The 13,953-nt window shown below is 35.7% G+C and overlaps 1 protein-coding gene across 2 annotated transcripts in view; it reads left to right on the top strand.

Annotated features, from left to right (window-relative positions):
- Pitrm1 (pitrilysin metallopeptidase 1) overlaps nucleotides 1-13,953 on the top strand; it is a 40,620-nt gene that overhangs the window by 7,667 nt on the left and 19,000 nt on the right. The window contains exons 1-12 of one of the 2 annotated variants that reach the window (XM_015495148.2): nucleotides 384-600; nucleotides 2,711-2,817; nucleotides 3,156-3,307; nucleotides 4,119-4,233; nucleotides 4,340-4,436; nucleotides 5,311-5,471; nucleotides 9,840-9,966; nucleotides 10,243-10,331; nucleotides 11,201-11,329; nucleotides 11,902-12,015; nucleotides 12,191-12,287; nucleotides 12,844-12,978. In XM_015495148.2, coding sequence (XP_015350634.1) covers nucleotides 481-600; nucleotides 2,711-2,817; nucleotides 3,156-3,307; nucleotides 4,119-4,233; nucleotides 4,340-4,436; nucleotides 5,311-5,471; nucleotides 9,840-9,966; nucleotides 10,243-10,331; nucleotides 11,201-11,329; nucleotides 11,902-12,015; nucleotides 12,191-12,287; nucleotides 12,844-12,978 — 1,443 coding nt within the window. In that variant the 5' untranslated portion in view covers nucleotides 384-480. Of the gene's footprint in view, nucleotides 1-383; nucleotides 601-2,710; nucleotides 2,818-3,155; nucleotides 3,308-4,118; nucleotides 4,234-4,339; nucleotides 4,437-5,310; nucleotides 5,472-9,839; nucleotides 9,967-10,242; nucleotides 10,332-11,200; nucleotides 11,330-11,901; nucleotides 12,016-12,190; nucleotides 12,288-12,843; nucleotides 12,979-13,953 lie in introns of those variants that run through there. The other variant, XM_048812604.1, reaches the window with a different exon arrangement.

Raw genomic sequence — 13,953 nt, 5'->3', positions numbered from 1 at the left:
TTACACCCCTAGTCTCAGTGTATGAGGGTTCATGGTAATATTAAGCTTTTAAATTTTCACCAACTTGGTAAATAAGTTATGGGATTTTATTGTAGTTATTACTTTACTGTGAAGTATTATTGAGTTATTACTTTACTGTGAAGGCCTCTGAGAATTCTGTCATGGAAAGAAACCATTTCAACATAAGAATTGTTTGTATTCAATTAATGAAAACTTGTATATTGTAGTTATTTGTTAACATGTAAAAATAAAGTTTTCAACATTTCATTGATAATTGATATTATGAAATTTATCTGAATTGAGATATAAGGTTACAATGTAAAGAACTGTACTAGAAATTAATTTACTGACATGTTCAAGATTTTGGAGATGTGAAATGTAATTTCTCTTTAGTTAATCATCTTTATCACAGCAGTATTTTCAGCATACTGCTGAATTATGTTAACCAAACAATTTTCCTAAGTTGTTTTCCTGACTTTGATGATGTTTCAATGCAGCAGTACACAGCACAGAGTATGGAGGGGGATGAGTAACCCAGCTTGTGAGAGAGCGCTGCAGTATAAGGTGGGAGAAAAGATCCACGGCTTCACCGTAAACCAGGTACAGTCCGTGTTCATTTGCTCTTTCTAAAGTGAGGCAGGTCATGTACACAACTTCTGCTGGCATTTGAGATTCTTCAGAGCCAAGACTGAAGATCTTATTCTTGTGTTCCCAGACCCTGAAGACCAACTGTGCAAATGAAATGGTCCCAGTCCCTTACTTGTGTCCCTTCAAGCCTGACACCTTTTCAGATTTTAGGAAGTGACATTCTTAGTAGTTTCTTAATCAAACACTAATGTTCCTGTAGCCAAATCTGGTGCTTCTCTTGGAGTGTGATCAATTAAAACTCAGTTTCCTATATCTGTCCAGTCAGGTTTTTGCATCAAATAGATTCCTCTAAACTTGCATTTAAACTTGTTTTCTGAGCCATCTGGGTCTCAAAATTTTGGAGAAGAGATTGTAGACCAGTATTTACTCAATGTATCTTAAAATGGATTTTGTTGATTTTTGGTTTTTGTTTGTTATTTAAACCTTTTGTATTGATTTTTTTTTTATTTCGTGTAAGTTGAAAAGTATATATTTAAATATTTGGTGGTTGGCTTTGTGCTGCGTTATAAAATAAAAAGAAAAAAAGCTTGTAAGATAAGGCATGGCTTGATGAGCAGTGTGCAGAGGTGCTATGGGCCAGGGGAGAAGGAAAGCTGATGGCAGGAGAGGGAAAAGCTTATGATGAGGGTGATATTTAAGAAAGAAAGCCTCTGACTCTGGGCAGGCCAGTGACACAGGGGAATTCCAGGCAAGTCTAGGAACAATAAGTCATTAAAACAGGGTCAGTGCATTAAGTCCCTTGAAGGCCATACAAAGAAGTTTGGATTTATAGTACAAGTTACCATTTAAAAAGATCTTATTCAGAATGGTTGAGTCCTTTATTTTTAAATAAAAAGAAAATAACTTACTTTACGATAAACCACAATTCCTATTTGAGAAATAGTTACCCTGAAAGCTGTTATTAGGATAACTCACCATGTCTACAGATTTTGAGTATATTAATCACCTATGTTAAAGTATAATAAACTTGAGAACATAAGTAGTAACTTATCTGTAAATTATGCAGGAATCAGCAGACTAGTTTATGTGTGTCATGTATGTGACAGGGCTCCTCATCAGATTCCAGTTCTGATTGCAGTTCTGTCAGTAACATCCTTTTTAATAATGGACAGGTAACTTTGATGAGCATTGAAAAAAGGGGATGGTAAGTGGTGTGTCTACCACAACAATATGGCGTTTGATTAAAGGAAAGAGGGCTGGCATAGTTGAAAGATAGGATACTGTCTTTAAGATTAAGAACTCTGGAGACGTATGTGGAGGCTTACCTAAAGTAAGATATGATTGCCCGCTCTTTTGCTATCCCCCTTCCCTGTGGAGTAAAGTTTCATTCATTTTCATTGAGGGCATTTATACCCTCCTGGTTATTATCAGGAGGTCCTGGTTAAAGGTCCTGGTTAAAGGTCCTGCTTATGTGCATGATCATCCTCCCAGGAGGGATCAGCAGCTGGTAATAACCCCTGCTTACCTCAGAGAACTCATCCTAAACTAGAACAAGCAAAGTTTATTTCTAGGAGAATCCTTCTACTTTCACACGCTCAGGGCCATTTCTACATTTACCTTCCCTGTAGGACAGTATTTAGCATTAAATAGCACATATGTGCAAAAGCCAGAGATGCACAGTAAACATGCGGAGATTGAGCCACTGCTATTTAGATGTGACATAGAATAATGGGGAAGAGCAGAGACACCAGGGAATCCTGGCTATGTGGCCTGGGCCGCTTTTTCATCACTCTGAGCCGTGAGTTTTTCGTCTACAAAAGGGGATGAGAAAAATCTCCTTCACAGGTTACATATGACATGTTTAGAAAATGCTTAAGCAAATGCTTAACTTAAAAAGGTAAGTGCTTAAGGAAAACAGAAACAGAAACATCAGCCTTTCTTCAGGTCTTAATTTTCTTGTTTGCAGGATCAGGGATTTGGACAAGATGGTCTGTGCGTCTAGCTTTCAAGTGCTGGCTTCCTGGCACTGTCTAATTTAAAACAGAGCAGCCTGTTCGGTCCATGTGTTGAAGATAACCATTTCTCCCATGTTTTCCACTCATATTGCCTCTTCTTACCTCAGGTAACATCTATTCCTGAACTCTTTCTAACTGCAGTGAAGCTCAGCCATGACAACACAGGAGCCAGATATTTGCACCTGGCAAGAGAAGACACAAATAATGTGTTCAGGTGTGTGATGCACTGTACCAACATATTCTTTCTCTTTAAAGCATCTACTGTACATTAAGTAATTTAAAATGATATCACATGGATATTTTACTTTTATAGACAGAAAGACCTGAAAACATAAGGAAAAGATTACATGAATTTCTATCCTTATTTCAGAAATACGTTAAAATCTTACAGTCTGACTCAGTGATTTCAACATTATCAGAAATGATAATGCTGAAAGACTGTGATGTTAGAATAATTCTTTTTAATAATTGGAGGTGATCCCATGTTTAGGATTTCTATTGGACAGTATTAAGCTTAACCTTTCCCGATTTGTTTATCCTTTTTTTTCTTAGTGTGCAATTTCGTACTACCCCAATGGATAGTACTGGTGTTCCACATGTTCTCGAGCATACAGTCCTGTGTGGCTCTCAGAAATATCCATGTAGAGATCCTTTCTTCAAAATGTTGAACAGGTCATTATCCACTTTCATGAACGCCTTCACAGGTAAGACTAATCCTGAACCATAATCACTATTGGGTTTGCCAGATGCAAACACTGACATTCAGTAAGTGTCTATGAGTAAAGAGAGTTGTTGGCCATAGAATAAATCACTGATCTCTAATCTAGTGGAAAGATGTTAGAAATTTATTCCTTTAGGGTAGCCACATCATGGTTAGATCATAAAAACTGGAGTTTTAGAAGAAAGATATCTGAGCATTTTCTGAAAAAGTTCAGAGTAGTTTTTTTTTCAGGGAACATGGCTATATTTGGTGCCTATAGCATTATGGTTAGTGTCAAGAATGTGAATAGGCTGGTGTGCCCAAGTATTCTAGGAAGGAGTGAGATTAAAGTGTAAATTAAAGCAGTGCCTATGCAGAATTAACACTGCCTTTCCAGGAATATGAAAATCTCTCTAAAGGAATTTGAACTACATAAAAATCTACTGAAAATTAGTGCTCATGTCTATTAAGGGAAAACCTTGAATCTGGTAGGTCTCAGCAAGTTGGGGTGACAGCCAAGGGTGGAAGTGAAGCGTGGATCCGGAGCTTGGGTTTTCTGGCTTCTGTTCCTCTGACAATTCACACTCACTGTTATGGTGAGGTGAGGCTTGAAAACAACTTCTTCAGAAATTTCTTGTATTTTAAAATCTTACTTTTCATTGGCCAAATGTTATTGTTATGTTGTGCACATGTATGAATATGTAACAATAAATCCCATCAATATGTACGGCTATGATGCACCAATAAAAATGAGGAAATTAACATGAAAGAAAAAAAGTTAAAAAAATAAAATCTTACTTTTTATTTGTACCCAGCTAGTGATTTTACTCAGTATCCGTTTTCCACACAAAATCACAAGGATTTTCAGAATCTCCTCTCAGTATATTTGGATGCAACCTTTTTTCCATGCTTGCGGGAACTAGATTTCTGGTATGTACAGATTAACTGATGGTTAACTTAGATTTTAGTATTAGAATCACTATTTTATTTATTTATTCTTTCATTTATTCATTTTATTTATTTATTTATGATTTAGGCAGGAAGGATGGAGACTAGAACATGAGGATCCAAGTGATCCCCAGACGCCTTTGATCTTCAAAGGAGTTGTCTTTAATGAAATGAAGGGAGCATTTGTAAGTATTTTTTCTTTTATCTATTGAGTTAAAATCATTTTACCTGTATAACATTTTGAAATATAGAACTGCTTGAAGGTAGTTAACATTTAGTTGTCTCACATTCTCATTTTAAATAATAACATTGTATTAGCTGGGTCAGCGCTGTGACCAGAAATGACCCTTGGTTGAAGGGCCAGGCATCATCGTGTGTCCTCTTGGCTTGGAAGACAAGCCTTGTCTGTCCTAGTCTCTGTAGGGCATGGTGTGGCTTGTGTGTTCCATGTCACTTCTTGGTTCTTGTGGCCTCTTTCATCTGGCTAATGTATCCTTTCATGCCCCACTTGGTGTCATGTCTTCCAAGACACCTTCTCGTCCTCAGGTCCTTATGGCTAGTGGACGGAAGGATCCTACACAGCCATTGTCTTGACGTTAGTGGTTCAGTCTTTCCCTCAGAGCATATTGAAAAGCCAATTGCTCTTCTCTTCCCAGAGAGCCAGTTGTTGGATCCAGTACACAGATAATGAGTAAATTAAATGTAACATTAAATCATAACTGCACGGATATCATTGATTACCTTTAGAACAGTTTTATTTGCCATGTGATATAGGGATATAGTCCAGAGTATGATTAATTTGCTGCATTGTAACATAATAGTGTGTTTTATAGTCATATATCACTTAGTGCTGAGAAAAGTATTAGTAAATGATTTTGTTGTTTTGTGAATGTCGAAGTATGTGCCCACAAACCCAGATGGCACATCCTACTACTCATCTAGGCCATATTGAAATATTATGGGACACCATTGCACTTGTGATTCATCATTGACAGAAATGTGGTTATGCAGTGCATGACTGTATTTTGCATATGAATTATTATTTTTTAAAATTTCAAGACAGATAATGAGAGGATATTCTCCCAGCACCTTCAGAACAAAATTCTTCCTGACCACACTTACTCAGTGATCTCCGGAGGTGATCCACTGTGCATCCCAGAGCTCACATGGGAGCAGCTTAAACAGTTTCATGCTACTCACTACCACCCAAGTAATGCCAGGTAATATTTTGTTTTATTTTTTATTCATTTTTCATAGTTTTGTTTATTTTATTTATTTTTTAAACCAACAGAAGCCTCATGATTTCAACTTATTTATTTATTTATTTTGGAGGGCTTTTTTTCAAGCAGATGACTGTTCTTGAGCCCTTGGTATCTCTGAATATCATTTTCAACTCACATACTTGTTTTTAGCACTCTTTAACATGGTGTTTTAAAGGATTAATGGTAAATTAAGAATTGATTCGTTTGTCTTCTTACACTGAATGACATGGCTTCCTTCACATTTAGCGAAGAAATGTTCGCTTAAGAAGTAGGTGAGGCTTGGGAAGATGATTTGTTTAAGTTTCCTGCCTAACTTATTTTGATGTTCATTCTGAACATGTGTGGTGATAATGGTCATTGGCACACAACATGGTCATTCCAAGCAGCCTTTGGAGTCACCTTGATGGAGAGTTCCAGTGCTTCTCTTTGGCCTCTGTAACAGCTTCATTACTTGTAAAATGGGAATGCTTGTGATGGCATCCGCTTTGTAGGGCTAATTTTCACAGTACCTGAAAAGCTGAAGCTTTCCCTTGGCACATTAAAGGGGAAGATGTAGTAATTGTTGCTGGCTTAATATATCACTAACAATTCTATTTACAAATAAATATTAGCGTAAAATCATACTTAACAAGGTTGTTCTGTAAAAAAATAAAATAAAATTTAGTTATGGAAAGTTTCAAGTATATATAAAAGTAGAATCCCCATACACTTATTATACAGATAATTTTTAAGTTTTTTAAATTAAATTATAGACATCACAATTGTCCACCTCTAAATAGTTTGTGACCCAAAAACATAAGAATGTTTTCTTGCATAACATTTTTATACTTATTCAAACTCTCCATATCCCCCAAAATGTGTTTTCAGTCCAAATGAGGCCCACATATGGCATTTTGTTATTCAGCATGTCCTGGTTACCTTCTCAAGGAGGACGATGGGAGATCAGGCCCGGCTTCCTCTAGACTTTTTCTACTTTCTGAGTTGTTCCACTGTTTCTTCGTGGTGTTTGTTGACTTTTCAAGAACTGAAACTTGGATTTCAGGACTTGGTTAGAGGCAGGTGAAGCCTTTGTACAGGGAATCTTTCAGGCTGATGCTCATGTCATTTGGTGCATTCCAGTCAGACACTCTGATGCCTGTTGATGCTCCACAGGCCTGCTGAAGTCAGCCTGTAGGAGGGTGACACCCAGCCTCTATGTGGTGAGAGTTTGCTTCTCTCCACACAATCACAGGCCATCTGGCAGGTGGAGGTTCTGATACTCCATGAAAATTACCGCAGTTCCTTTTCACCTTATTGATAACTATTTCATTAATCAACTACTTTATTAAAGTTTGCTGAGTCTTTCCATTTTGTAATTACTTCTACATCTATTAGCTGGACTTACACAAAGAAGAGCTCTTCCTTATCAGTTGGGACTCTTGCATTACCCTGAAATATGGTCTGGTGGGATGAGAACTGCTTTTTTTCCAACTTTAGTGGGACAGATGGTCGCATGTTGAAAGAGGCTTATTTCCTGTCTTTCCTGCCCTTCAGCCATCTTGTTTTTTAAATAACACTATGATCTTATGAAAGTATTTATATATATATATATATATATATATATATATATATATATATATTTTTTNATATATATATATATATATTTTTTTTTTTTTTTTGAGATTGTATGATCAGATGAAACCTATATATTTTCATGTTCAGAATGTCCCAGCTGTGAGCCTTGGTAGTTTATTTCTAACACTTTCTTAGCTTTCATTGAGCATCCCCATGCACATCCAGGCGCTTGTGCTCTGAATCTTCTGCTAGTCCTTTATCCACTGGATTCTGTGACTGAATGGCAAAAGGTATTGAGAGATAAGTGTCTCTAGGGATGTTGATTGCTAGTGGATTATCCAAGTCCTTGTCTGTACAATTTATTTCTAAACCCTTGAGCATAAAAGTTTTTAAGGAATCTTTAGGCTAATCCCCAAATCTTAACCATAGCTCAGACAACTTTATAGTAAAGAAAACAATCAACTCTGGCATTATAAGACTTCTCTGGTTTATATCTATAATCCGAAATTTGCAGCTTAAAATTGAATTTTATGAAATTACTTGTTTTTATCAATATTAGATCAATTATTGTAGTACTGTAGCTAGGGTGGTAAAATATTTAACAAATAACTCATTTGGTTTTTGTAATTTCTTTATACTAGTTTTAATACAAAAAATATTTTTTGCTGCATTTGCATTTAATAAAGCCCTCTTATGGTTTGTGTTTTGTTTGAGCCACCTATCTTATTAAAAAGACAAAAGAGTCTATCAGTGTTTGCATTTAAACTAAGCAAAACAATATATATTGGTTGCAAAGTTTACTTAAACATGGAGAGGGTTGTTAGTTGCTATAATACTGCGTATTCTCTGTTTCATGCAAAAAAAAAATCACTGCCGATTATTTTTTATTCTAATTAGTTATACATGACAGCAGAATGCATTTTGATTCATTGTACACAAATGGAGCACAACTTTTCATTTCTCTGGTCATACACTGTTATAGTTAAAGCTTTGTCCCAGGGTTTCATAAACTGACTTCCAGACCACTCACATATAATCGAATCAAGCCTTTATTGAAGCACACCTGTGGTGGCTGACCAGAACATAAAGCTGTTCCCCTGATCAGCCCCGAACAATTGCAAAGGCACTCCTTATAAGCCTGAAAACCGCAAAATGCATGTTCAGGGGGGTCCAGCCAATGCAAGCAAGCCAGGTTACAGAAGCAGGACAGTGCAGTCAAGCGGAGGGAAGCCTAACCAATCACAGTTATCCCAGTCACCCCAGTTACAGAAACAGAGCCCGTTACCCTAGTTACAGAAACAATACCCCATTAGGTAGTTCCGTGTTCTTAAAGGTTTCTATAGCAAAAGGAAAAGAACATCTTGCTCCAGTCATGACTCTTCTACTTGGCATGGTTGTTTTACAGGATGAAGTCATAAAACAAAATGAAATCACATTTGCTCCTACTATCACACACAATGTTAGAGTCACACCATATGTGCAGTCATACATGTACCTGGGGTAATGATGTTCATCTCATTCCACTATCTTTCCTGCTCCCATGCCCCTTCCTTCCCTACCCTCCCCAAAGTTCCTCCATACCCCCCCTACCCACCATGGATCAGCATCCACTTATCAGAGAGAACATTCAACTTGGGTTTTCGGGGATTGGCTTACTTCACTTAGCATGATATTCTCCAGCTCCATCTATTTATCTGCAAGTGCCATAATTTTATTCTCTTTTATTGCTGAATAATATTCCATTGTGTATATATATACTACAGTTTTCTTTATCCATTCATCTATTGAAGGGCAGGTTGGTTCCACAGTTTAGCTATTGTGAATTGAGGTGCTATGAACATTGATGTGGCTGTTTCACTATAGTGTACTGATTTTAAGGCCTTTGGGTGTAGACCGAGGAGTGGGATAGCTGGGTCAAATGGTGGTTCTATTCCAGGTTTCCTAAGGAATCTCCATACTGCTTTCCAGAGTGGTTGCACCAATTTGCAGTGCCACCAGCAATGTATGAGTGTACCTTTTTCCCCACATCCTTACCATACTTATTATTGTTTGTATTCTTGATAATTGCCATTCTGACTGAAATGAGATGAAATCTTAGAGTAGTGTTGATTTGCATTTCTCTAGTTACTAGAGAAGTTGAACATTTTTTCATATATTTGGTGATTGATAGTATTATCTTCTTCTGAGAAGTGTTTGTTCAATTCCTTAGCCCATTTATTATTTTTTTGGTGTTAAGATTTTTGAGTTCTTTATATATCTGGGATGTGCATCTATCTGATGTGCATGTAGTAAAGATGTTTTCCAACTCTGTGGGCTCTCTCTTCATATTATTATTTTCTTTGCTGAGAAGAAGCTTTTTTAGTTTGAATCCATCCCATTTGTTGATTCTTGATATTATTTCGTATATTTTAGGAGTGTGTTAAGGAAGTCAGAACCTAATCCAACATGATGAAGGTTTGGGCCTACTTTTTCTTCTACTAGGTGCAGGGTCTGTGTTCTAATTCCTAGGACCTTGGTCCACTCTTCAGTTGAGTTTTGTGCATGGTGAGATAGTGGTTTAATTTCATTTTTGCTACATATAGATATCCAGTTTTCCCAGCACCATTTATTGAAGAGGCCATTTTTTTGCCAATGTATGTTTTTGGCGCCTTTGTCTAGTATGAGATAACTGTATTTATGTGGATTTGTCTCCTTGTCTTCTATTCTGTACATCACTGTTGATTTCTAATCATTTGAACTAAAACAGACCAACATATTCCTTTAAAATTTTAGGTTCTTCACTTATGGTAATTTTCAATTAGAACAGCATCTGAGACAAATTCATGAAGAAGCACTGAGTAAATTTCAGAAAATTGAACCAAATACTGCAGTGCCAGCTCAGAAGCACTGGGATAAGCCAGTAAGTGCCTCATCTAGTTTTTATTACTGTTTTATCTTACCTATTAAATACATTGAAATGAGGATGAACTGTGTACTAATAGTTATATTCTAAAATGCAGTGGTCATTACAATATGCATAAGAGCTTTTTAAGACTAGGGAATTGTTATTTGTTTAGAAAGACACTTAGTGAAAAGCTTGTCTTGGAGCATTTTATATATCCACACATAACCCTGTTTAAGTTACCACCATTCAGATTCTCTTCCCACTAACGCAATACATCACATCATTTTGCAGAGGGAATTCCAGATAACATGTGGCCCACATTCACTTGCTGCAGACACCTCTAAACAAACAATGGTCAGCGTTAGCTTCCTCTTGCCAGAGTAAGTATACATTGCTAAAGATTTTACTAGCTGAAAACAGGAAAATACCCAGCATAGAACATTAGGAGGAGAATTTGAAAGTCAATTATAAATCAACATACAGCTGGGATTCAAGAGTCAAGCAGGTTTTAAGAATGAGAACAAAATGTCAAGAACATTTTTATAGCATTGAAAGTGGTTATGTGGTTTAATTTCATGGGAAAACCGTTTTTGTTAGCTGTCCAGCAGAAAAGTGATTTATTTCCTTCTATTTTAAAGCTGTAATCCTCCAGAGGAAAAGCTGCCTTAGAACTTCTAGCAACTGTTTATATTTGTATGGTCAAAGGTCTCTTTGATTGTGAGAATACTGTGATATCTTGCATGGAAAAATATACCACGTACAAAACTTTGTAATTCTAAAGACTGTGGAGACCAGGCGAGAACTGGTGCCTCGAGTATTGAGGACAGGGAGGACACCGGCTCAGTCCCACCTGTGGCTCCATGTAGTATAGCAGCTGCACAATGGGGACTCTTTGTGTCCTCTCACCAGTCGTTTATTGTGTTGCTGTGATGTTGTACCTGTAATTGAAATAATGTATGTGAAAGTACTTGGCAAACTGTCATGTGATGAGCATTCAATATACATTTAGAGTATGGGGTTTGGAGTTAAAAAAAAAAAAAAAGCAGCCTGATATATTAAAAAAATTTTCTCTTTTGTTCATATAATGATTTAAAACAAATGTGAAACACAAGAATTTCTAGAAGAACTTCAGTTTGTTTGGACATAAAATTGTTATTTTAGTAGTGTTTTTTAAATGACTTAAGAAACGTTCATAATTGCTAAAGATTTTCCCTTTTGTCTACCCCCCATCCTTTTTTTTCCCATAAAGTATCACTGACACATTTGAAGCCTTCACATTAAGTCTTCTGTCTTCACTCTTGGTTGCTGGGCCCAATTCCCCCTTTTACAAAGCTTTAATTGAATCTGGACTTGGCACAGACTTTTCTCCTGATGTTGGGTAAGTTTTATTATTGGCAATTTTGTACTGCCCCACCCTGGAACACTTAACATTGTCAGGGACATTTTTGTTGTTGTAACTGGAGGGAATGTTGTTTGTGTTTAGTGGGTAGAGGCCAAGGATGCTACTCAGTGTCCCGCCATGCTCAGGACATCCCCCCTCCTAACAGGGACCTCTGAATTAGGTTATGGATCCAGAGACCTTTGGCCAAAGTGGAAAAAAAATAGCATTTTTGAATTCTCAGAATATCATACTGATGCCTGTTTTAAAAGTCACATCATGAAGAAGTCTTGGAAATCTTAAAAAGTTTTTCTAAAACTCAGCAGTTCTCCATTTCTAGATTTTGCCATAGTTCAAAAATTCTATACTGATTTTTATAAGTATTTGAAAAGACATAAATATACTTTTGGCCAATTGTTATCTGAGAAGTGAGTATCTGAGAACATGGCTTTTGTGAGCTTTCTTTACTAGAACCTGCAGTTGAAAGTTCTTAGTTCTCATTTTTAAAGTGTGTTGCGACGTAATGATGAGAGTATGTGGGTTCTAACACACTTCCTGTTTCTGTTTTCTAGATATAACGGAAACACAAAGGAGGCGTATTTCAGCGTGGGCCTCCAAGGGATTGCAGAGAAAGATATTCAGAAGGTCAGGGACCTTGTGGATAGCACGTTTGACGAAGTAGTTGAGTAAGTGTGGTCTTTTGTAATGATTTGCTTTCTTCTTTCATTCAAGAGTTCTCTTCCTGGAAGGACTGTGGCTTCTCCATATTTTAGCCTTCTCTATATGGAACAAAACATGTTTTAGTAGTTGATGCTACCTGTAATGCTTGAACTTTTTCTTTTCACCATCTCCTTTCTTTAGGAAAGGATTTGAAGATGATCAAATAGAAGCTTTACTTCATAAAATTGAAATTCAAATGAAGCATCAGTCAACCAGTTTTGGACGTGCCCTGATATCGGTATGATTTCTCAACCATCTGGGTTTTGGCTTTGGTTTGGTTTGGTTTTGCTTATTTATTTGTGTGATTAGTGGTTCTTGATGGCACTGAAAACAGATTCATACTTATAGTGCTTTTCATTTGAACCTTGGAAGTTAGGCTATTTTGAAATCAGATATAAATTTAATTTAGTTTTATAGTAAATTTTTATCTTTTTACTAACTTATTTAATTGGCTTCTTGATATTTTATGTTTTAATGTGGAATAAATTTACATATAACTTTAAATGTATATGATATCTAGCAAATTCTTGGTTACAATTGTATTTTCTAAAAGTAATTTAAACCTGTGCTTTTAATTTTTTAGAACAAAACATGGTTAAAATGAGTTTTTTTCCTTTTCAATGAACTAAAGACTTATTTTTTTGTTATAAACAATCATCCATATTTTTTTTAAATATAGAAACTAGGATTTCAGTAAAATATCATGCCTTCCACATTTACTGAGTAGTACAATGTTTATGGGATAGTACAATGTTGGTGGTATGCTATGTATAATTTAAAGTTTTTCGTTCTAGTACGTAGCTTCCTGCTGGAATCATGATGGAGACCCTGTGGAACTCTTGCAGTTGGGAAATCAGTTGACTAAATTTAGGCAGTGCCTTAAGGAAAATCCTAAATTTTTGCAAGAGAAAGTGAAACAATATTTTATGGTAAGAAAATTGGAGAATTTATTTCTTTAATTTTTAAGTTGGATTTCAAAATATTAGAAGGAACATTAGGGGAACATAATGTGTATATTTATGTAAGTTAGTTTCTAATAATGTATAGATGTCATAATGTCTTAATTTCTAGTTAAAAATGTAAATGCTTACACTAACATTGTTTTCCAGGTTTTAATGCAAGTTGATCTTTTTCATACTAATATCTGTGTCCATTTTTATATATGTATGTATTAACAAAATGTGTACATTTTCCTATTTTGTTAATGGAAGAGTAATATAAACTATAAGAACAGTTAAGTACACTGTATACTCTCTATTTTTATGACTGAGTTCTTTTGGTGTTTGCTTGCATTCCTGGATTCTAGGCATTTATACTTGGCTTTATTCTTGCTCTAGATACTCATTAAACTTTTTAAAAGCTATGACTGGTGGGTCAGACTGTTGCCTGTTTTGGAGGGTAACTTTTAATATGTACCATTGTTTCAGACATAGAACATGATTTGATAACTTGACCTGCAATTTCTCTTTATTATAGGTTTTCATTATACTCTAATTCTCTTACTTTTCTTAATAGTATTACAAATGAGCATTTTGTACTTATTTTTTAGATTATTAAAATAATTGGAGAAACCAGTTACCCAACATTTATTTTTATATTAAATTAACATCTAATGTCCTAATAATATGCAAAGTATTGAATCAAAACTTGTTCCAGCCTTTCGGAAGTTGATAGGATAATGAATATTAAACAGAAATTGTTAGAGTTCTATTATTTTTAATTTAAACTGACATCCAAGATTTATAATACTAAAGAGTGCAAACAGTTTTTTTTTGTGTGTGTGTGGTGCTTAAGATTGAACCTTGTGCATGCCAGGCAAGCACTCTACCAACTGAACTATATCCCCAGCCCCAAATAGTTTCTTTTTACAACCAAAATTTAAAGGAAGTGTTGAATTTTTTTAC

The sequence above is a fragment of the Marmota marmota genome, unplaced genomic scaffold, assembly GCF_001458135.2.
Source record: "Marmota marmota marmota unplaced genomic scaffold, marMar, whole genome shotgun sequence".
NCBI lineage: Eukaryota > Metazoa > Chordata > Mammalia > Rodentia > Sciuridae > Marmota > Marmota marmota.
The sequence above is the reverse complement of the archived record's forward strand: the minus strand, read 5'-3'. Positions and strand labels throughout refer to the sequence as shown.